This window comes from Adiantum capillus-veneris, chromosome 4, assembly GCF_014529385.1.
Source record: "Adiantum capillus-veneris isolate H3 chromosome 4, ASM1452938v2, whole genome shotgun sequence".
Classification (NCBI taxonomy): Eukaryota; Viridiplantae; Streptophyta; class Polypodiopsida; order Polypodiales; family Pteridaceae; genus Adiantum; species Adiantum capillus-veneris.
Window position 1 is genome coordinate 126,454,267 of NC_140934.1, and position 24,265 is coordinate 126,478,531.

The following is a 24,265-nucleotide window of genomic DNA, read 5'->3' on the forward strand; positions in this document are numbered from 1 at the left end:
TTGTCTTTTGAGCCTCATCAAAAAGGTTCCCAGCATTTCTCTTAATCACTACAAAACATTTGTTCTGAAAAATTAACACACTTTTTCGACACAAATAAAAGTACTTGGGCAAAGGTATGGTTCTCAAAAAAACCTTAATTGAGTGAAGGATTCCCGAAACATAAGAGGAATGCCTGACAGGTAATGGTTTGTTTGTCATTCTAAAAGTTGTTGTAATGCCTTTCAACTGCGTCAGCACCTACAGAAGGGAAAAAAAAATCACTTATTATTGCTTACAAAAAAGATGACCATGAGGACAGAAGTGAAGCTTACAGAAGCATAACAAAGCAAGTAATTTCATGCAGTGCTGCTGAAGGCATTAAACTTTCTGAATGCGCATAACACGAAGACACCAGAAAACTCCAAGATCATGGGATGTGAACGCCATTATAAATCACTGATAATAGCACAAACTGTGGTTTTGAAAACCACTGCCTGAACTTGCTAAATGGATGCCCTGTGAGGGCATCTGAGAACTCACACATAACTAACTCGAGGGAAAAGAGTAGAAGACACCAACAGAGGACAGACAGATTCTAAAACAAACCTCAATACTCCGTTTCACAAAAACGTCTGACAAAGCCTCAGTGATGTGGGGTACAACATGAATCAATTTATCTGCCCCTTCCTGTATGCTATCCTCAATAGCAGCAAGAACCTCTTTCGGTGCTGAATGGAACACATTTCTGATGCTCTCCAAATAAGTCCCTTTCACCATTCTTGATAGAAGCTCCACGTCATGCTTAACCTGCAAAGGTTTAAGAGACTTTGTTTCACCACATTAATGGCCTTGCTATGCTAAACCAACTAGCATGTGTCAACTTGGTATTATGCTCTTGTCACCACTCACAAGTGAGAAGCCTTTTCATTCAAGACTACTCTTGAAACTTACAAGAACAAGATCCTCAGGGCTAGAACCTAGGGCCCATTCCATTCCATTTGTATTATTGCCAGATTGGCGTGCTTCCAGTCCTGCCAAAAGCCATGTAGAATATCTGTGTCAAAGAACGACTATCAGACGTCGCCGAAACCCTTTCATATGACATAGCATAAGTCCTCCCAAAAAAGTTAAACATTCTGCTTACCGTGACATCAACTGTAGAGCCAGACCAAGGAACTTGTCAGACAGGGACAGGACAAACACATCAGGTTGCCAGCACTTCAGCAAACAGCGCTCAAGAGCCGCACTAGGTGAAAGTGCTAGACCCAGTGAGTGGTCTGCAATGCGACCCAGATTTGTCGCACTTAGAGCACCATCTAAATCCCCTGCAACCTCTTGAAACCTGCAGCAGTAATTAGCAGTCAGATTTTGATGAACTTATGATCAGTGCTTGTCATGCACATTAGTCAAACCATGTAGCCTTTTACAATGTTTAGAAGAACAATTCATAGCATCTTTGATACAAATATTGTATGCGCTTAGACCGATTGGGGTATTCTTTAAAGACGATGCTTACCCTTGCACATGACCTCATTGCAATTTTTCACAGGCACATACTTACCCCCACAGACAAACAATCAGAACAGTCTCATACAACGTCATACTCCAACTACTATATTTATAGAAAAACGTTCATGTTCCTCCTGCCAGAGTATCTTGAAGGTGATAATTATGTTACACATTCACATAAAACTCATGTAATGATCAACAAGAATAGATCCATGGGAGTGATGTTATTCAAACAAGATCTATGTATTATGACACAAACCAGGGAGAATAATGCATACAACCATTTTATTAAAAAGCCTGTGGCACCTTAGCGTAAAGTAAACTCCCAAGTTCCATTGTTTCAAGAAATCCAAGTAGGCAGGTTGAGATCGAAACGTAGAAATTGCAGACTTAGATTGGCAATAACCTTACATCACAGCAACTACATGAGGTTAATCTTACTGCCAAAGCTTTAATATTATTTCAAAAAGTCCGCAACAATCATGTACCTTCAAGATGGTCTAAAAAGTTCATGCTAGCTTTGTAATTCGCAAGAAAGATGGAAGGCTTTCCAGGTGAAAAAGCTCCCGGTTTGTTTTTCTGAATGGAAGTGTGCAATTCCTTCAAGATTGAACTACCTAGGAAGTCAAATGCCTGTACCCCAGAATTTGCTGGATGGCGACACAACACGGGCAATAAAAATGATGCTACTTAGTACAAAATCCTCAAAAGCAAACAGAATTATGGAGACCTGCAATGGTGATATCAAGCAAAAATTTGCAATCAACTTCAATATGTCTCTTGATCTCATTGAAATCATCTTCCAGATAATCACTTGGCCCTGCATCCGTCTCTTTTAAAAAGACCTTCTCCATGATAGGGGACACCACAAAGAGTCGAAACACCTCATGTGCTCCTTGAGTATTGTCAATCGCAGCATATCCACGCAGGCAACGGAAAATAACAGCCTCGTTGCGTTGCCTCAAGCCGACTTCAAAAGACTCACGTAAGCTTGCATCCAGAGACATCCTTGCACTCTGAATTCTATTTTCCATATTTTGGACAAATGGCAGATCCTGGAAATTTACAATCGGGAAAATGTAAGACATCTTTCAACAGCCAGTACGTGCAACAAGAAGTATCTAGATTGCCAAGTACTTGAATCCGAGCCACGTAGAAGTTCAGTCGGTTCATCTCACTGGCGATACGCTCCAGAAGTCTGCTCCGTGATTCCTCTAGGCTCACAACAGATTCTGCTGAGTCATCGACAGAACCATTGCTAAGTGGTTGCATGCCAACAATTTTGGAGCTCTGAGATGTACTAGATGAATCTTCAGGCATGCGTTTTAGTTCTGCCAAAAGCTTCTCGATCTGCAACATGCACCAAAAAGTTCAACGATGCCCAAAGAGGCAGTGACTGATTACAAAGAAGATGAAAAAATCGCGCGCACAAAAATCAAGGACGGGTTCAATCAAGCTTATTATAGCCATCAATGCAAAAGCATTAATTCATCGACAAGTTAAAAACCATAGCATAGAACATTAGCAGCTATCCCAACCTCGCCCATAATTATCTTCCAGTCTTTGATGGGGGCTTCACTCCTCCCAACACACCACTACTGCTCCCTCCACTCTAGGGTGGTGTGTTGGGAGGAGTGAAGCCCCCATCAAAGACTAACCCTAACAAATGTCTGAGTAGCCAGCAGGAGAGAGAGAGAGAGAGAGAGAGAGAGAGAGAGAGAGAGAGAGAGAGAGAGATGAAATGAAATGAAACGTCTTCGAAAGGCCAAAATGACCTATGAGACCAAAAAGTTACAATTGGTGAATCTGATATCTTGTCTGAGTACGGAAATTAAAGAGAGAGAGAGAGAGAGAGAGAGAGAGAGAGATGAAATGAAATGTAATATTAACGTCAAGGTCAAAATGACCTATGACACCAAAAGGTTACATGTAATGAATCTCATACCAGGTCTCGGTAGAAATGGTACAAAGAACTGACAAGAAAATAGTGGGTAGGGGTGGGGTGAAAGCTGATACAAAGGGTGAGCTGATACAATGAAGCTCTCTGACAGTCGAGGCATCATATACATATACATCAGTATCTGGGATGGCTCCATGTTGCGCCAGCATACTATGGATCCTCTGTCGCAATCTACGTCGATATCGAGAGGGCCCACGGATGGCGACGGGACCGCCCCAATTCTATCGCCCGATCAAGCAGTACTAGGGGTATGTGCATGTCTATATGCTCAGGTAGTTCAACCATGCAAATGCATCAAGCTAGCTAGCTTTATCGTGTGCTAATAGGAGGGTGTAAAATGTGGTACATGGGAGGATCGTGAGCAAGAGCTGCTCATATGAACGTAGCTGGGTGAGCCATCATCTGGGCTCGTCGCTCCTCAGTAGCTCGACGCGCTCGGGTATGGATCTCCTCAATCTGTTTGCGGTGGAGTCGTGGGGCCCAGCACACGTGGGCATCGTCTGGCCTGGCTCGTCTCAACCTGCTGGAGAGTCAGTCCCCTCGGTGGATCTGGGAGTGGAGGGGGTGTGGTCCTCTGGAAAAAATCTGTAAGTTGTGACTATCCGTGCCCCCCCCCCCCCCGGGTCTCTGTAGATGGCTGTAGCAGTGTCTTTGTGCCTCTGTATCTCCAGCACGTAACGCCCCAGCTGTCTCTGATCTCGAGAGTGAATGACCTAGCGGAGGGTAGGTTGCCCTCTAAAAAGTGACTCGTATCGGCCTCTAAAATCATCGTAAGCTCTGCATCTGCAAACAAAGTGCTCCACCTTCTCTCTCTGCATACTTGGCAGACCCTCTCCTCCCTAGGAATGTCATGAGAGCGCCCGCTGCACCATCTCTATCTCTAGCATGTGTGATGATACTCTAAGCTGACCAATCGCTACTCGTGAGTTGTGCGGTATGTGAATGTCCATATAGTGTGGTCGTTGTATGAACCCGTCCTCCAGTATGGTAAGGAAATAATCTTTGTAGTGCGACATCTTCCGCTGAAGGGGAGATGTGATCCAAGTCAGTCTGATGTATAGCTGCTAGAGATCCTGTCGGAGCACTATGTTTCTCTCACTGCGTGAGAGATGAACCTGGGGTGAGTCGGGCATAGTAACAAGGAATGGCCGTTTTCAGGTCTCCGTTCCCCGTTCCCATTCCAAGTTCCCGTTCCGAATCCCCGTTCCGTGTTTCAAACATGAGTACTCGTAACAGGGAATGGCATTTTGTTTCGCGTTCCCATTCCACGTTCCCGTTCCACTTTCCCGTTCCTCGTAACTATGGAGTCGGGGTCATACTAGAAAGGTGGCAGGCTCTCAAGATCAAGGCCATGTGCTCCGAACCATGCTCTAAACTGTGTGTACCAAGCTCTGTCGTATCAAATGCTCGCCGTGTGTCTGTCGGCTAAGAGCTCTCTCACTCTCTAGATAAAGCAGATTGTTTGAAAGAGTGCCTCCACTACCATGGGGGGGAGGCAAGCTCTACTCTAACGATGTCCTGTGGCACTGTGTGTTTGCCTTGAAACAAGCGAACCGGGTGCCCACACTGCTGCTGTGTACATCAAGGTTGGGGTGACTAATGCCACAAATTGCTGACATATCAAGCCACTGAAAAACGGAGCCGACTGGCAAATCCCGACCGAGGGGCCTAAACCCTAGCAGAAGCAGAAGAAGAATTGTGTGGGGAGCTGATGACGTGGCAAAGCTGTATAGAATCCCGGATTTCACGCTAGCATGCTGACATGGCAGCTGTACGGATTTCCACAAGCAATGTTGACGTGGCAGTTGTACGGATTTCTACGTTTTACGCCGATGGCGTGGAACCTATATGAATTTCCGCAAAGCGTGCTGGTAGCTTTTGGCACTTTTTGACAAGTTGCATTTGAGTTTGAAGCTTTTCACTGTAACTGCTTTTTTTTCAAGCCAAGGGCCTTTAAATAAGTGCAGAGGGCTCAGTCTCTGGCATGCTTCAGTGAGAAGGTGCAGAGCGCAAGTACCAGCATTGTATTGAGTTCAAGTAATATAAAGAATACGGAAAGAGGCGCCAAGGTTTGGGGCCAATACTCTCTTGGGTGGAATTCCACCACTCCGTGTCGTGTGTGCTCTCTCTCTCTCTTTCAGTTTCAGTTGTTATTGAAGTGCTAAAAGTCTGTTCAGTCTGTTCTTTCTGTTGGCACGTGGTGCCCGTCTTGTGACAGTGGTATCAGAGCGTCAGGTGTGTGCTTTTCTGAAAGCATACAGGTCCTACAAAAGAGGAGATAGAGCAAACCAGAGGCTACTGGAATTTTATTTGAAGTATCTTCAGGTCTCGACCCCGGACTTATTAGTCACTCCCACCCTTACTTCATCGCGCATCGGGCGCGCTCCCCTCTTCACCGCTCTGTCTCACAAGGCGTAAGCCACAAAGAACCCAAGACATGGCATTTATGGATTCAGAAGAATATTTGCACTTTCTTCTCGACAAGCTTCACGATATTCTTTTGCGGCATCCTCAGCAGAATCTTCCAATGCTGCAAAGTTTTCAACAATTTTTGTATTGCATGTTACCCCCTCTGATGCCTCAAGTGGCACCTCCTCCTCTGACACTAGAAAGTACAAGGGCTTCCAACCGGCAACCTTCCGAGCCGTCTGTTCCGATTGGGAGTCTTCAAGAATATGGTGCAGCCATCTGACCCTGATCCAGTGCAACCACCATTGCCCCCACCTCCACCGCCATCGGGCTACAATGGTTGGAGCCCATATGGATACCGTTATTATCCATACCCGAGATATGCGCATAACCAACCTAAAGATTTCAAGGATGGCGGCACGACAATCAAATTTTTCACTTTTTCCGAGGTGAAAGATCGGAAGAAAGCATTGCAGTTTCTACAGCAATTCGACAATATCTATGCTTTGGGAAACTATACAAAAGAATCCAAGATTTCTCGAGCAGCGGGATTCCTTAAAGATAATGCTATGCAATGGTGGAGTTCAATCACGACACAACCGCATGCTCCAAGGACTTGGCAAGCTTTCAAGACAATTTTTGCACGCAGCTACATGACTTCTATGTTTGAAGTCCAATTTTGGCAGAGTGAAGCAACTTGAAAATGCTTGCCACCGAAACCATGGACAACTATAACCAAAGGTTTATCGACGTGTACCGTCCGGTGCCCTTCTTTAGGATCGTTCCCTTTAAGACCCAATGCAAGCGATACACCATAGGACTACCATCACCATTGCAGGAATATTGTCTCTCCAAGCAAGTCTCCACCATGTAAGAGCTTATGGACCGTGCCACGGTCGGCTACAAACTGATGAAGGGAAAGCTAGAGTTTACCACAGAAGAACCTCTGGCCACTAACCACAACTCTCGGCAACAATGAACAAATTCTCGAGAGTCTCATGAAAATCAACCACAAAGGCCTCGTTTGACGCCTCAACAACGAGACACTTTACTACAAGAAGGCCGATGCTTTGGATGCTTTCAAACAGGGCATAACCATTCTAGTTGTCCGCATCGCATTGATAAACCAACGGAGCCGACGCCCCCACCAACGGTCGAGAGAACCTCAGTGCCACCTCCAACTAAGAGAGCTAGACCCACTATTGGACTAGTTTCTGATAACTATGGCATACGCCTTGAGAGTACAAATGAATTGTGCTGAGCATATGGCAAAGTCAGTGGCTTCAAAGCCCTTATTTTCTTTGACCCCAGAGCTACAGAGAACTTCATCCATCTAGAATTCTTGAAGCAGATGCACTTTGATTATGATGCAAAGGGTGAAGAAAGCTTGAGGGCTACCCACAAGAGTGATCGGCACGCGAATTGGAGCGCAAAACAGAGAACTACAACTTGCTGTAATTTTTTGAAGGTTTAGGGTTTTGGCCAGTTTTGATGCATACAGGTCCCAGGAGCTTTGGGGAAGCTAGGGAAACACCGAACAGGTGTTTTGGTGCAAACTGGAGGCCAAAAACAGAGATTTCAGCGTGCTGTAATTTCTCGCCAGGTTTTGTAAAGTGCTCTAAAGTGCGGGAAAGTCACTTTTTACTTGGAATTTTGTCCAAGAAGACTTCTATTGTAGTTATGCTGCCAAATATTGGGTTAGAGTAGGGAAATTTCAGCCCGTTAAAAGTGGGACAGCTTGTAGAAGTTTATAGGTTTTTCTCAAGTGTAATAAGAATAAAGAAATACCGAAAGGGGCGCCAGTCTTTGGAGTCAATAGGGCGTCGTTATTTGCTTGGGAGCGCTCTAGCTGCCAAGCCGTGGTTTGTTTGAGGTGTTGAATTCCTATCACGGGTTTCTTTGTGAAGTTCCTTTGTGTCGTGAAGTTAAACAGAGTAAATATCGGGTGAAAGCTGAAGTCTATCACCCTACGGAATGGTTTTACTTTCACAAACTGATGATGTGGCACGACCTTTAAGAAGTGTTTCCAACTTATGAACCTTAGCCGAGGGGCCTAATCAAGCAAAGAGCATGTTGTTGTGGATATTGTACGGACGGACGCGATTCCCGTTGACTGTTGTACGGATTGCCACAAAACGCACTGGGCTAACGTGGCCTTACTGTACGGATTTCCGCAATTAGTGTTGACTGTTTTTGGCTGGCAGCTTTTGGGAGAAGTTGCTTTTGAGTTTCATACTTTTGGGGCTCTGCTGTTAGCATCCCTTGTAACCTGTATAAGTGACCCAAGGGGACCCACTTCTCAAAGCATCTGGACGCAGAGTCTGAGAGCGAGCAACGGCAGACAGTTGTACTTTGCTCAAAGATTAATATAAAAGAAATACTGAAAGGGGCGCCAGTCTTTGGGGCCAATCTCTCTTGGCACGAAACTACGCCGAGCAGTGACGACTCTTAAATTTGTGAAGTGTTTTTGAAGTGAATCTCTGTTGTGTCGCGACAGAATCTTGACTTGGGGTGTCCAAGTTTGTTACAGTGGTATTAGAGCACGACCGATTTCTCTTCTACTCGGAAATCCGATCCCTTTTCTTGCGACACCTATGGATTCCGAAAAGAATCAATCGACCTCTTCTGTAATCGCTAAAGCGGTAGGAGGCAATACGGCAGATTCAAGCGATTTAGCAAAAGACCAGTATGGACCACCTCGGCCTACACAGTATGAACTTTTGGAGATGCAACGTCGACGACAGGTTGACGAGTGCACAAAGTAAATGCTTCAATTTGCTAAAGATCCCCAATTTGCAAAATTTTTGACCAGCAGTCCATGGCTGAAGTGCATACTCAATCAAACCGGCAATCAAGAAACCTCCTACTCCGAGGATGTTTACAGAAGAAGAACTTCAAGAGGTGGTTCAAACCCAAATCAGTCAGCTTTTGGACACCAAGAATCAATCGAAAAAGCAATTGAAGAAGCGAAAGAAGGGGACTAACTACCCTGGTTACCTGGGCCGTCAATCTTCTTTTGCATTTGCAACATCTGCAAGAAAGCAGAAGAAGCGTGTGCATTTTGAAGGACTACCCAGTTCTTCTTCTTCTGACAATTCTTCTAGCTCTTTCGACTCGAGTGAGGAGGACAGAAAGGGCAAGAAGCGAAGCAAAAAGCAAAGCTTTGGAAAGAATAAGAAAAAGGCAAAGAAGCTCAGATTCCAACCACTTGCTGATAGCTCTACGGAGGAGTCATCCTCTAACAGTTCGGACTCCGACGACCACATGTTTTATGCAAAGAAGAAGCACTTTTACATAGCCAATCAATACGACTTCCTCGAAGATAAGAGCAAGAAGACAAAGGAATTTAAAGAGGGTGGACAGTCACTAAAATTTGAATTCTTTTCTGGATTCCGAGATGCTTCGAGGGCTTTGGTCTTCATCCAACAGTTTGACATAAGCCTTCTATGGAGGGCATTACTCAGAACACTCTAAGATCGGGAGGGCTGCATCATTTTTAAAAGGAAATGCTTGAACACGGCGGTCCACTCTTCTTTTGAGGAAAGAAGCCCCAATCAACTGGTTGAAATTCAAACGGCTCTTTATTTCTTCTTGGTTGACTCAGGAGTACGAACGAGATGTAAGAACCGCTTGGAACCATCTTCGGATGACTAAGGGAGATTCATTGGACGCATATTGCGAGAGGTTGTGGGATTCTTTTCTACCAACCTCTTCGTTTATGTAAGGTGCAGCGAAAGTGAATGTTGAACTTTGCTCAAGATTAGTGCTCCGAACTGTGCTCAAGGGTTCCTTTTAATTCCGAAAGGGAGAGCATTCCATTCCTTTAGTGAGAGAGTGCAAATGATCACAAACAAAGTGGCAAACACTGTGAATGAAGGTGTTGAGACTGAGAGATAGAGCGAGAAGAATACGACACCAAAATGTTGTCAAACCCTCCTCCAAAGGCCCCACTCTCTATGGCGAAAGCGGTCTACAATTGATTGCACAAATCTCTACCATGCAATGGACTTGCTGACGATGTCGACGACGATGAGGATGGCGACGAGACGGGCTGGAAACTGAAAACGCTATGGGCTGAAATCTCCAAATCTTGTATCTGCTGAATTCTGACTCTATGTCGGTGACGACGACGATGCAACGACAATGGGCTGAAAACGCAGATGCTGAAATCTGCGAAAAGCGGGCTGAATCTGGAAACTTTGGCTGATCTAACCGTGCGGCAAGGATCTGCTGCGGGAAGGTGAGATCTGTGAGGTTTGGGGGCTATTCTGCGGTGTCTATATGCTGAAATCTGAAAATGCTGAAGCTAGGGCTGAATCTGAAACCGGCCCGTAGGGCGGTAGGCGTTGGCTTTCACCCGAAATTCTTTACTTTAAACACACACACAGAGAGCACTTTGCAAAGAGAACTTGCGACGGGAGTTAACACTTGAATACACACACGGCTCGGAAGCTAGAATGCTCCGAGCAGACGCCGACAACCTGTAGGCCCCAAAATTGGCGCCCCTTTCGGTATTTCTTTATTCTTTAGGAGGGTAAATTACAAGGTAAGGTCCTGGGAATCCTTCACGTGTATCCACCTAGATACCATTTGATTTGGCCAAATTTCGGCAGCATAACAACCCCAAAACTTGCGCGAAACCAATTCCCCTGTTGGAACTCGCTTGCACTGTCGTATACCCTCTGATTCCTGTCCAAAAACAGTAAATTCAGCACGCTGTATTTACTGGTTTTTGCCCTGTTTTCAGCCCCAAACAGTCCCCTAACTGTCCTTTGCCAGTGGGGCACGATTCCCAATGATCCTGGCGTCCGTATGGCTGAAAAACAGTCAAATTACAGCGCATACACAGCGCTGATTTTGTACCTATACGGTGAGGTTATGACCCTCACCAGTGCCTGCTTTGGAGCAGCAGTTAGCTACCCCTGTTCCTGCTCAAGGAGGCTCTTGCCTCAGCACAAAAGCATGAACCCACACAACTGTACATCAGTCAAATGAGTAGCCCTCTTGTGGGGCATCACATAACTGCACGTAGGGGAGAAAGAGAGCAGTATGTAGCGTGCGGGGCATCACTCCCGTCACCATACTGTGCATAGAGGGCAAGGTAAGCATTCCATAGCTTCTGTACCTGTTGCAATCCGCCTGTGGCTGAAAATGGCGCCCCCTTTGATGATATGCAGCTCGTTTTTGCCTCCCAGAGTGGCAGAATCGCTCACAAGCTGACACGTCGCCCAGTTTCCGAGTTTGGGCTTTCCCTGCTAAAAATATCTCAACTGGTGCGTCAGTTGACTTCGCGGCAGAGTTGTAAAGTGTTCCCCTAGTCATACCGAAGGTAATGACGCGAACACATTTCGTGGCCCAAAATAGCAGTTCCCTAAATTTTAGGAGATGCTTCCGTTGGGCTCCCACTGGTCTTCTGACCATCTATCCTCATTGGGACCGCATCCAAAAATGCAATGTGGCCCAACTGTCGGATACTTTTGGTTGGTAGTCCCACCTTGACTTTACGCCTTAATTGAGTTCACTTCCTAGTATCCACCAACTTGCTAAGTGCGACCGGGGGACCTATATGATCTTGCTTTGAGCCTAGACATCCTCTTACCATACGAATTCCAGTGCCGACCCCTTCCCGTCTACGGGTGAATCTACCGTTCACATTGGCCATACAATGTCCGACCGTTTGCTACTTCAAAAAGAGGGTCTCAAAATAAATAAAATAAACCCCATTGGAAAGAAACCAACAACCAAGGTTAGCAGTTGCCACATCTCTGTGACATGGTTAATAACTGCCACGTCCTCGTGACATACCCCCCTCTTGAAATCGCAAACGTCCTCGATTGCATACCATAAATACACGCCATTGATGATCTTGTGCTATTAACACTCTTTTATCATCGCATGTATCCGCAAGAAAGGTCGTAACATACATAGATACAAATGACTTAATGAGGCCTTCATACTTTTGCCATTTCTATCTATGGCACTGAATTCATATGTACATTTGATGTACTAGCTCTATCATTACCCCTCCTTTGCACACGTTGGGTTGGGGCATAAGTAGGCTGTAACCCAAAGGCTTCAAGGTAAAGCTGCAATACATTTGGTGACTCTTACAGTTCATGCTCTTCCATCCACTTTGCATCCATAGGCGGATAGTTCTTGAACTTCACCAAATAGCGTCTTGCAACTTGTCCTTTAACTTTTCTGTCCTTATGTGCCAAAACTTGCTCAGGTACCAGGATCTCATCAAGTTCCTCAACTTCTGGCTGATCCTCAACTGGCATATCTTCTGGCACATCACCCACGAAGGGTCTTAGAAGACTCACGTGAAACGCATTATGAATCTTCCATGCATCAGGCAATTTCAGCCTGTAAGCCACATCGCTGATATTGTCAAGCACTTGAAAAGGCCCATAGTAACGCATGCTGAGCTTAGGAAACAGCCGTTCCTTACCCTTCATCTTCTTTAACCTTGCCTTTTCGAACCTTAAAAGAACCCAATCACCAGGTGATAGTAGCAATTCACGACGGTGACGATCAGCAGCCTTTTTCTGTTTTGCCTGAGTCTTCTCCAAGGCAACTTTAATCTTCTTATACATCTCATCCATGTTCTCAACATATCGATCTGCCTCAAAGATCTTGTCCTTTGTGTGCAAAATGGGAGGAACCTTTTTGCCGCCTTCAACAATTTCAAAAGGTGCTTTGCCAGTGGACGAATGCACCGTATTATTGTACGCATACTCAAGCATAGGCAAATACTGTTCCCACTTGCCCTTATTATCTGACACATAGCATTTCAACAGATCTAAGACAGTAGAATTGGCCTCTTCTGACTGTCCATCAGTTTGTGGATGAAACGAAGACGAGAACTTGAGCGTAGTACCCATGTTCTCAAACAATCCTCTCCAGAACAAACTCGTCATGCGAGGATCACGATCACTGATAATCGATTGTGGCATACCATGGTACTTAAACACATTGTACATGAACAAGCGTGCCATCTGATCAGATTTTATCTTCTTCCTGACAGGGATAAAATGGGCCTGCTTGCTGAACCTGCAGATAATGGTCCATATACCATCATTCCCTGTTGGCGTCCTTGGAAGATCAAAGATAAAGTCCATAGCAATGCTTTCCCATGGCTTATCCGGAATCGGCAGTGGTTGTAACAACCCTGGTGCCTTTTGCCTGTCAAACTTGACCTTTTGGCAAACTATGCAGGCTCGCACAAAGGCATCCACATCTCTCCTCAAGGTAGGCCAATAGAAGAACGTCTCTACCGCTTTAACTGTTGCATCAATGCCACGATGCCCTGCATACGGTGGGACATGACTCTCTTCCATGACCTTATGTCGCAGTGGCCTAGTGACACAAAGTCTGCCATGCATCATCATAAAACCGTCTCTGAGGAGGTAGTGCTCGTGATGTTGCCCCTCTTGTAACTGTTCAAAGATCCTTGCAAAATCTTCATCAGCAGTATACTGTTCCTTCATGTCATCTAACTCATGATGATAAGGAATTGACACAGCTGAAATTTGTGGCTTTCTTGATAACGCATCAACCACAACATTCTTTTTGCCTTCCACATGCATAATCTGGAAGTGGAACATGGAAAGAATGTTTGCCCATCGCATATGCTTTTCAGATAACTTTGACTGTGTCAAGAAGTATCGCAAGGTCTGATGATCTGTTTGGACAACAAAATCAGCACCTAAGAGGTAGTGCTTCCAGCTAGAAAGCGCATGAATAACGGCCAAGAGTTCTTTCTCATAGACTTGCATAGTCCTCTCTGGCCCTTGCAAAATTCGGCTTTCATATGCTACTACCTGTCCATCTTGCATTAGCACTGCTCCGATGCTACTGCCACACGCGTCACATTGGACCACAAATGACTTCCTGAGATCTGGCAAAACAATAACTGGATCTGAAGTCAACTTTTCCTTTAAGAGACTAAAAGCTGAAATCTCTTTTTGGGTCCATCTGAAAGTGACCTCTTTCTTTTGCAATGCGTGAAGAGGCGATGCTATCTCTGCAAAATTTCTGATAAACCTTCTATAGTAGGAACACAATCCCAAGAAGCTTCTGACATCGTGCACAGTCTTCAAGCCTGGCCATGTCTTGATAGCTTCGACCTTTGCGGGATCCATTCTAACACCATCCTTTGAGACTATGTGGCCCAGAAAGTGGATCTCTTCCAGGAAGAATTCACTTTTCTTAGGATTGACAAGTAACCTGTGACTGCGCAGCTCTTCGAACACAATGGTCAAGTGACGCCTATGCTCCTCTTCATTCTTCGAATACACAATCATGTCATCGAAGAATGTTCCAACAAACTGTTGATGCGAGCGAAAAATCCGGTCCATCATTCTGTTGAACGTGGCAGGAGCATTTGTTAGCCCAAACGGCATCACTAGAAACTCATAAAGACCAAATGTCGTTCTAAACGCAGTCTTGTGCACATCCTCTGGGCTTATACGAATCTGATGGTACCCACTCTTCAGGTCTATCCTGTTGAAAATTGCAGCACCCTCTAAACGATCGAGAATATCATCAATGCGAGGAATAGGAAACCTATTCTTGATGGTATTCTTATTCAACGCACGGTAATCAATACACATGCGCCATGAGCCATCCTTCTTCTGCACTAGGAGCACTGGGGAGCAAAAGGGTGAAGAACTAGGCTGAATCAGCCCCTTCTCTAATAACTCCTCAACCTGGCCCATAATCTCTTTCTGCTGCGCCGCACTAACCCTGTAGGGAGGTCTATTTGGTGGGCTACACCCTGGCACCAAATCTATCCGATGGTCCTCAGGTCTCTCTGGCGGTAATTGCGACGGTAATGAATCAGAAAAACAGTCACTAAACTTTTGCAAAAATGCTGACCTTTCTTTATCTAACATAGATAAATTTGACTGATCCCTATCTGAGACATCACGTGCAAAAATCAAGTACACAGAAAGATGATTCTTTATTACAGAAGTGATAGCAGAAGCAGATACAATAGGGACTGACTCTCCTTTAAGCTTTACATCCAAGATGTGAGTTTTGCCCCTATGCTGTACAGTGATCTTTTTGTTGTAGGCATCCAAGACTCCATGCACTCGGAACATCCACGGGATCCCCAACAAGGCGTCACAACCTTCCAGCGGCATGATGTAAAACTCTTCAGTGTCCACATACGACTGAATATGCAGACGCAGTTTTCCAATGATGGGAGTAACACACTCTGAGTGGCCAGGACATGCCAACCCTGCCTCTGCGGTGTACCCCATCTCTTCAGCTTTGATGCCGAGCTTCATAGCTAACTCTGGTGAGATAAAGTTGGCTTTGGCACCTGGATCAAAGAAGATGAGTGCCGTCTGATCCCTAACTTTACCCCATGCCCTGCATAACTCACTGGCATCTGTGCTGGGCCTGTCACCCACCATGTCTGGCACTAAACCTGCCGTGGGTTTTGGCTTCTTGCCTTTCTGGTCTTCTTTATCCTCTGAGTCAGCTGGCCTTTTCCTTTGTGGACAATTAATAGAAAAGTGACCACGCTACTCGCATATAAAGCATTTGTTCTCAGCCATTAGGACCTTCTTTTCCTCGAGCCACTTGCGCACAAAAGGCTTCCTTTTCTGTTTCTTTGCCTGCGCTCCAGAAGCCCCAGCTGAATCCTTATCTTTGGTGGCCTGTTCTGACCCTTGTGATGCATCAGGAGCCGTCTTCACAAAGGGCTTCTTCGCTGAATTTTTCTTTTGCTGCCCTCCTTTATCACTGCTCGGAAATCCACTGTCCTCTCCTTTCAACAAGGCAAGACCAGTGTTCGCAACTTCCATAAGCTGAGTAAGGGTAGCCACTCTATTCTTTGTACAGTAATCGCGAAGCCCTTTAGGCAACCCACAACAATACTTCTCTATCTGCTCTGTCAGTGGCACAAATCTGTAGGAGGTCACTGAGAGTAATGCTTTACAAAACCTCCTATTGTACTCCAGCAAGCTCTTGCACGAAGCTGCCGTAAGCTGGTGCCAATCTGTCAGGACATCGGCTTCAAATTCATTTGATAGCCAAGCAGATGCAAACATTTGCTTGAAGTAAACCCAAGTGGCGGGTGCCTGTCCTTGCATTAACAATGTCGTCCACCATGTAAGCGCATTGTCCTTTAAGAAAGTGGCAGCTTTCCTGACCTTCGAGGCCTCTGTAAAATTCCCTCCCGCATAAGCTGTATCAAACTGCTGGAGGAAAGTGAGTGCCTTTGTCTTGTCCTCGAAACCACTGAAGGTACTGAACTTTACTGCTGCACCACCCTCTTTGTAAGCCTTCGGCTTCTCTAGTGCCCCCAAATTGTCATACGGAATGGTCTGCAACATGGGCACTGTACTAGGCATGATCGGCACGTGTTGGCCATTCACATTTTGCGTCAGAGGTGCGATATCTGGCTGCTGTCCAGAAAAACCAGCCATGCCAAAATGACCCTGTGGCACCCCAAACTGGCCCTGGTTGCCGTGGAAACCTTGCTGCATGCCGATAGTACCATACATGGGGTTTGGCATGATGCCTTGCATACCCCCGAACACTGTTCCTGGCATGTACGGCTGACTTCAAGACGCATAACCAGCCATACTTTGGAACACTGATCCACCCCCGAAATACCCAAGATGTACCGTGGGTGGTGGAAAAACTGAGTGCATAGCCTGGTATCCAGCTCCCTGTCCATTCAAGACAGCATGCTGGCTCTGAAAGGTGGCGGGCTGAACTGGCATAACCTGTGGAATAGGCGTTCTAGCCACCTGTTCAAGCACGGGAGGAATCTGCTTTGGAGCCCCCGACTCCGCAACATGCGAGTGTTCCCTTTCCTCCTGCGCCTCATGAAGTACCTGGGCTTGAGCTTCAACAAGCTCCGTACGCGGCGTAGGTTGCCTATTTTGCTGTTGCACTGGTGGCGCTTGCAAGAATTCCATAAACCTCGGATTCTACACCAGCTGCGAAAAGACATTCACCGCGGCAACTAACTGAGTCTTAAACGCATCATCCTCAAGTTGCCCTGTCATAAAGCCCTGTACTACTGGAGGGACATTCACGTTGACAGGAGGTACAGACTGACGTGGCCGTGAGCTCTCGCCAATCTCAAAAACCATAGGAATCTCCTGCCTGTCCTTTGGAGAGGAACCCTCTTCCATAATTCCCTTCCCCTTGTCGGCCATAGTGTAATCCCTGTGTTCTTGCACTGTGTGTCTTTACCCTGAACAATCCAGGCTCACTCTTTGAGGAAAAAGTGATTGATATCCCGGCAATGGAACCATGAAACCGGCCCGTAGGGCGGTAGGCGTTGGCTTTCACCCGAAATTCTTTACTTTAAACACACACACACAGAGCACTTTGCAAAGAGAACCTGCGACGGGAGTTAACACTTGAATACACACACGGCTCGGAAGCTAGAATGCTCCGAGCAGACGCCGACAACCTGTAGGCCCCAAAATTGGCGCCCCTTTCGGTATTTCTTTATTCTTTAGGAGGGTAAATTACAAGGTAAGGTCCTGGGAATCCTTCACGTGTATCCACCTAGATACCATTTGATTTGGCCAAATTTCGGCAGCATAACAACCCCAAAACTTGCGCGAAACCAATTCCCCTGTTGGAACTCGCTTGCACTGTCGTATACCCTCTGATTCCTGTCCAAAAACAGTAAATTCAGCACGCTGTATTTACTGGTTTTTGCCCTGTTTTCAGCCCCAAACAGTCCCCTAACTGTCCTTTGCCAGTGGGGCACGATTCCCAATGATCTTGGCGTCCGTATGGCTGAAAAACAGTCAAATTACAGCGCATACACAGCGCTGATTTTGTACCTATACGGTGAGGTTATGACCCTCACCAGTGCCTGCTTTGGAGCAGCAGTTAGCTACCCCTGTTCCTGCTCAAGGAGGCTCTTGCCTCAGCACAAAAGCATGAACCCACACAACTGTACATCAGTCAAATGAGTAGCCCTCTTGTGGGGCATCACATAACTGCACGTAGGGGAGAAAGAGAGCAGTATGTAGCGTGCGGGGCATCACTCCCGTCACCATACTGTGCATAGAGGGCAAGGTAAGCATTCCATAGCTTCTGTACCTGTTGCAATCCGCCTGTGGCTGAAAATGGCGCCCCCTTTGATGATATGCAGCTCGTTTTTGCCTCCCAGAGTGGCAGAATCGCTCACAAGCTGACACGTCGCCCAGTTTCCGAGTTTGGGCTTTCCCTGCTAAAAATATCTCAACTGGTGCGTCAGTTGACTTCGCGGCAGAGTTGTAAAGTGTTCCCCTAGTCATACCGAAGGTAATGACGCGAACACATTTCGTGGCCCAAAATAGCAGTTCCCTAAATTTTAGGAGATGCTTCCGTTGGGCTCCCACTGGTCTTCTGACCATCTATCCTCATTGGGACCGCATCCAAAAATGCAATGTGGCCCAACTGTCGGATACTTTTGGTTGGTAGTCCCACCTTGACTTTACGCCTTAATTGAGTTCACTTCCTAGTATCCACCAACTTGCTAAGTGCGACGGGGGGACCTATATGATCTTGCTCTGAGCCTAGACATCCTCTTACCATACGAATTCCAGTGCCGACCCCTTCCCGTCTGCGGGTGAATCTACCGTTCACATTGGCCATACAATGTCCGACCGTTTGCTACTTCAAAAAGAGGGTCTCAAAATAAATAAAATAAACCCCATTGGAAAGAAACCAACAACCAAGGTTAGCAGTTGCCACATCTCTGTGACATGGTTAATAACTGCCACGTCCTCGTGACAGAATCCGTCGCGGGGAATCTGCAAAACGCTAGGCTGACTTGGTGGTGCAAAAACGCTAGGCTGAATTGATGTCCTGCTGCAAAAACGCTATGCTGAATGCTGGGATCTACTAACGCCAAGGCTGATCTACAATTGCAAAACGCCAAGGCTGAATCTTGTGCTAGGCTTGATTTGACGAAGAAACGCTAGTTGTCTTGTCGGGAGTCTTGCTGAGAAGGTGCTCTGTTGGACACTCAGTCCCTACTGCCTCTTCTGCCAGAAAGAGCTAGCGCTAGCTTTTCTTATATATTGCCCTACACAGTTTCCCAACAAAGTCACTTATTAATAATAAGTGAAAAATGGCTAAAATAGGGAAAATAGGTTTTGTGCACTGTAAAATGCTCCTGATGGAATCTGATGGTACTGCTTATGATCATGCTGTGTGCAATCAAAGGATATGCATCTACTCTAAGTGCCTGGACATGCACGGTCTGCGAACAGACTCACAAAAGTGTCAAAACACTTCCTAAGCTAGCTAATTGAACTCCTGTCATGTAGTACCTTGTCCACGTACACATAGGGTTAGATGTGCACGTGACAGTTTAAGAAGGTCACCTTTAAGGAACAGATTGAGCGGTTTTGTTGCCGACTCCCTACAGAGATCCGAGTTTACTGCCTTGAACAAAAGTCTAACTCTATTCAAGAACTAATGGGTCATGCGAAACGGGGGTTCTCGATACATTCAAGAAATTTGACCTACCCCACTGATGAAATCTTGACTCAAAGGACCCAACTGACCTCTAACAATGAAAATAGAAAGAAAAAGAATCCCCAGGAAAAGAAAGATACACGACCCCGACTGACTCTTAGAGAAAGGGCTAACTAACTCAAAGAGAGAAAGTGTTTTGGTTGCGGGGAACAAGGGCACATCTCCGCAAAGTGATCCAAAGAGGCACAACAAGGACAGACTGAAAACAGGCCAAAGATTTCTAGAGCAGCATAAGAACGTGGCAGAAAAGGCAAGATGAAAGCAGGACTAGTACCGGATTGCATGGGAACCGACCCAAGCCAGAGAGATGAAAGTACAGAACTTTGCCGAGCTTGGGGCAAAGTGAAAGATCAGGAAGCCCTTATCTTTTTGATGGAGGAGCCAGGGCCAACTTCATTTCACCTGAATTGGCGGCGTGGCTCGAGATTATGCCGGACAGGATGGGATCACCGACGGCAGTTCTAGCGACGCTCGTGTATCCATTACGCTTGTCATTGGCGAACTTCATTTGCATTGTCAGGGGTATTAATCAGATGAACGAATTTCGAAAGTACAAACTTTGTCGCACCTAGGGCAAAGTGAAAGAACAAGAAGCCCTCATTTTCTTTGATGGAGGAGTCAAGGCCAACTTCTTTTCACTTGAATTGGCGGCTCGATTTGGGATTACGCCCGATAAGCTGAGGTGACAGGCGGAAGTAGATCTAGCGGCACCCGGACGGGATGATGCCATTACACCGATCATTGGCAAACTTCGTTTGCAATGTCAAGGGTGTTTAGGGCACGAGGACTTCTACGTAATGCCCTTGGGAGGTTGTAACGTCCTCCTCGAAATCCCCTATGAACAATGTCGTGGTTGACTCTCGGGCTGAGAAAGCGACTTTGACAAATGAAGGGCACAAAGATTGTACTTGATGAAATTCAGCTTCTTTCCTCGATTTTCTGGAGAGAACTGAATGATGATTGAAGGTCAAATATGTTTTGACCTAGAAAAGAACCCCAAGATTTTCTCCACACTCATGCCGATTGCTTTTCTGAGGGCCTGCCACGCGAGTTACCACCCGCTCGTCCTGAGGATCGTACCATTGATCTAATACCTGGAAGCACACCACAAACCGGCCACCTTACCGTGTGAGCCGAGCCCAAAATGAAGAGAATATCAACAAAGTGAAAGACCTCTTGGAAAAGGGTCTTGTCCACCCTAGCACTTCACCATACTGCTCTCCAGTATTGTTGGTGTCACGTGACACATCCAACCCTATGTGTCCGTGGACAAGCTACAGCATGATCAGGGTTCAGTTCAGTATAGTCAGTCTAGAATAGGAAGTGATCTGGCACTTTTGTGAGTCTATTCGTAGACAGTGCATGCCCAGTCACTTAGTGTAGATCTGCATATCCTCTGGTTGCACACAGCATAATCATTGATCATAAGCATTCCCATCATAATCCATCAGAATCCTTTAGGGGCATTTTCCAGTGCATTCACCCTAATTTACCTATTTTTGACATTTTTCACTTATTATTTTTAAGTGACTTTTGTTGGAAAGTAGGTAGGGCAAATTGAGTAAGTTTGTATATAAGAAAACCTAGACTAGCACTAAATGGCAAAAGAGGCAGCAGGAGTACACGCTCAACAGGCAACTTCTCAGCAGAACACCCAAGAGGCCTAACTTTTTTGCTCCACGGCATTAACCTAGCGTTTTGGACCAGATCAGCCAACGTTTTTGGATCTTGCAGATTCCTGGCGATAGCAAGAAGCAGATCAGCCTACCGTTTTGCATTTGCAGAACATCCCGCAGAAAGTAGAACCATTTTCAGCCCTAGCGTTTTTTATTTGCAGATCAGCCCCAACGTTTTGCAGATTTACCGCGACGGAACACCAAGAAGCATCAGTGTTTTCAGTTTTCAGCCCTTAGACACCGCAGATCAAGTCTTGAACCTCACAGATCTTACCTTCCCGCAGCAGTCCCTCGCCGCACGGTCAGTTTCCGCCACGTTTACAGTTTCACCCCGGAAAACGCATATTTCAGCATCTGCGTTTTCAGCACGTCGTCGTCGCCTCGTCGTCATCGACATCGTCTCCGACATAGAGTCAGAATTCAGCAGATAAAGATTTGCAGATTTCAGCCCTTAGCGATTTCAATTTTCAGCCCGTCTCGTCGTCGTCCTCATCGTCGTCGACATCGTCGGCAAGTCCAAGCATTGTAGAGATTTGTGCAATCATAAGTAGACCACTCTCGCCATAGAGGGTGGGGCCTTTGGAGGAGGGTTTTACAACGTCTCTGGTGTCGTATTCTCTTCTCTCTCTATCTCTCAGTCTCATACACTTTCACGCACAGTGTCCATTCACTTGTTTGTGATCATTGCACTCTCTCATTAAGAATAGAAGGCTCTCTCTTCCATAAGAACAAAAAGGAACCTTGAGCACAGTACGGAGCACTCATCTTCAGCAAAGTTCAAACATTCATTCCATTGCACCTTACATTGGTATCAGAGCTTTGGCAGTGTTCTGTATCACTCAAGGAAAGAACCACAAAAATCACATGATTTTTTTTTGCTTGTTGCGATCACACGAACCCAAGTTCACTTGGGCGTGTCGATTCCTAATCGTGTTTTTGAAGAGTGACAGGAATCCCAAGAAAAAAGGGCTTGTCCAGCCTCCCCTTGTGCCTCTTTTCACTTAGCGGCCGGCCAATCGACGTGAGGTGGAAAAAAGCAACCTTGGTGTGAGCTCAAGGCCGCCAAGGGGTGCGCCCACGGAAAAGAGTAGAACTCGGGTGAAGAGAAGATCCTTCTCAAACACAGATTGCAAGCGAAAGAAGAACCTCAAGACCCGCAAAAACCTCAAGAACTCAAGAACTCGAGTTCCTCGTGAACTTAAGAACCCAAGACCACAAAAACCCACAAGAACCCAAGACTTCAGTGGATGGTCATCACTCGAAGCGGAATGGAGACTTCCGCTTGGAGGTGATGAGCATGCGAGAGGCGAAGAAGAATTTTCCCCACCAGGATGTTTTTCCGACCCTCCCCCTTCCCCATCTGTCAAGGATTGCACTAACTCCTTTGGAGGCCTTGGACCAAATGTATATGGAAAGGAAGTTAGAACGCAAAGCAAGATATGCAAAAAGAATGGCAGAAATGGAACGCAGGCACGCAGAAAGAAGAGCAGAAAGAAAAGCAGAAATGGAGCGCAAACACCAGGAAAGAATGGCAGACGCCATCAAAGGAAAGAGCGACCAACACATGAAAGAGTTCTTTAAGCATGGGCATTTCCGTTGTGAATTGCCACAATTCATTGCTTTAGATCAAAAGAGAAAGATTTGATCTCATTGTTTGCGTGTGTGTGGTGAACGGTTTGGCATTCCGTCTCTTTGTTCATCCACATTGCATGCACAGTCTATTAGGACGACAAGATTTTTTCCACTCACTTTACATGGAATAGGTATGTTCATGGTTTTGTGTTGGAAATGGTTTCAGGAATTTTCAGCCATGGAGATTCTTGAAGAAGAAAGATGCATGACTCTCGACGAAGTTGAAGCATTGAAGGAGCCACAGAAGACTTTGTGTCGCTTTCGACGCGGCCCAAAGAAGCAAGCGTTGCAGACCTTTATGAAGTTCAAGTACCACACGACCCACACATCAGAGTGGGCCAGTGAAGAGTCCCTTCTAGGATTCCGGATGCTATTGGCGATCTCCCTCGACGCCATATAGTTCGGTACTAGTACCTCACTTTGAAAAGGAGGGGATGTCACGTGACCCATCTAACCCTATGTGTCCGTGGACAAGCTACAGCATGATCAGGGTTCAATTCAGTCTAGTCAGTCTAGAATAGGAAGTGATCTGGCACTTTTGTGAGTCTATTCGTAGACAATGCATGCCCAATCACTTAGTGTAGATGCATATCCTGTGGTTGCACACAACATGATCGTAAGCATTCCCATCAGAATCCTTCAAGGGAATTTTCCAGTGCATTTAGCCTATTTTACCTATTTTTGACATTTTTCACTTATTATTTTTAAGTGACTTTTGTTGAAAAGTAGGTAGGGCAAATTGAGTAAGTTTGTATATAAGACTAGCACTAAATGGTAGAAGAGGCAACAGGAGCACACGCTCAACAGGCAACTTCTCAGCAGAACCCCTAAGAGGCCTAGCGTTTTTGCTCCACAGCATCAACCTAGCGTTTTTGCTCCACAGCATCAACCTAGCGTTTTGGCCCAGATCAGCCAGCGTTTTTGGATCTTGCAGATTCCTGGCGATAGCAAGAAGCAGATCAGCCTACCGTTTTGCATTTGCAGAACATCCGACGACAGCAGAACCATTTTCAGCCCTAGCGTTTTTTATTTGCAAATCAGCCCCAACGTTTTGCAGATTTACCGCGACGGAACACCAAGAAGCATCAGCGTTTTCAGTTTTCAGCCCTTAGACACCGCAGATCAAGTCCCGAACCTAGCAGATCTCACCTTCCCGCAACAGTCCCTCGCCGCACGGTCAGTTTCCGCCACGTTTGCAGTTTCAGCACGGAAAACGCAACTTTCAGCATCTGTGTTTTCAGCACGTCGTCGTCGCATCGTCGTCTCCGACATAGAGTCACAATTCAGCAGATAAAGATTTGCAGATTTCAGCCCTTAGCGATTTCAGTTTTCAGCCCGTCTCGTCGTCGTCCTCATCGTCGTCGACATAGTCGGCAAGTCCAAGCATTGTAGAGATTTGTGCAATCATAAGTAGACCACTCTCGCCATAGAGGGTGGGGCCTTTGGAGGAGGGTTTTACAACGTCTCTGGTGTCGTATTCTCTTCTCTCTCTATCTCTCAGTCTCATACACTTTCACGCACAGTGTCCATTCACTTGTTTGTGATCATTGCACTCTCTCATTAAGAACAAAGGCTCTCCCTTCCATA

At 46.0% G+C, this 24,265-nt stretch overlaps 1 protein-coding gene across 3 annotated transcripts in view; it reads right to left on the bottom strand.

Moving 5' to 3' along the window:
* Window positions 1-24,265, bottom strand: part of LOC147459949 (oligomeric golgi complex subunit-like protein) — a 64,521-nt gene that overhangs the window by 27,411 nt on the left and 12,845 nt on the right. For all 3 annotated transcript variants that reach the window (XR_015187922.1, XR_015187921.1, XM_086511109.1), the window contains exons 2-9: window positions 2,627-2,839; window positions 2,220-2,544; window positions 1,978-2,139; window positions 1,796-1,895; window positions 1,125-1,322; window positions 932-1,034; window positions 587-787; window positions 134-238 (exon numbers count right to left, since the gene is read on the bottom strand). Coding sequence is in view for 1 of the 3 variants with exons in the window: in XM_086511109.1 (XP_086367235.1) it covers window positions 134-238; window positions 587-787; window positions 932-1,034; window positions 1,125-1,322; window positions 1,796-1,895; window positions 1,978-2,139; window positions 2,220-2,544; window positions 2,627-2,839 (1,407 nt within the window). In the remaining 2 variants the exon portion in view is untranslated. The remainder of the gene's footprint in view (window positions 1-133; window positions 239-586; window positions 788-931; window positions 1,035-1,124; window positions 1,323-1,795; window positions 1,896-1,977; window positions 2,140-2,219; window positions 2,545-2,626; window positions 2,840-24,265) is intronic.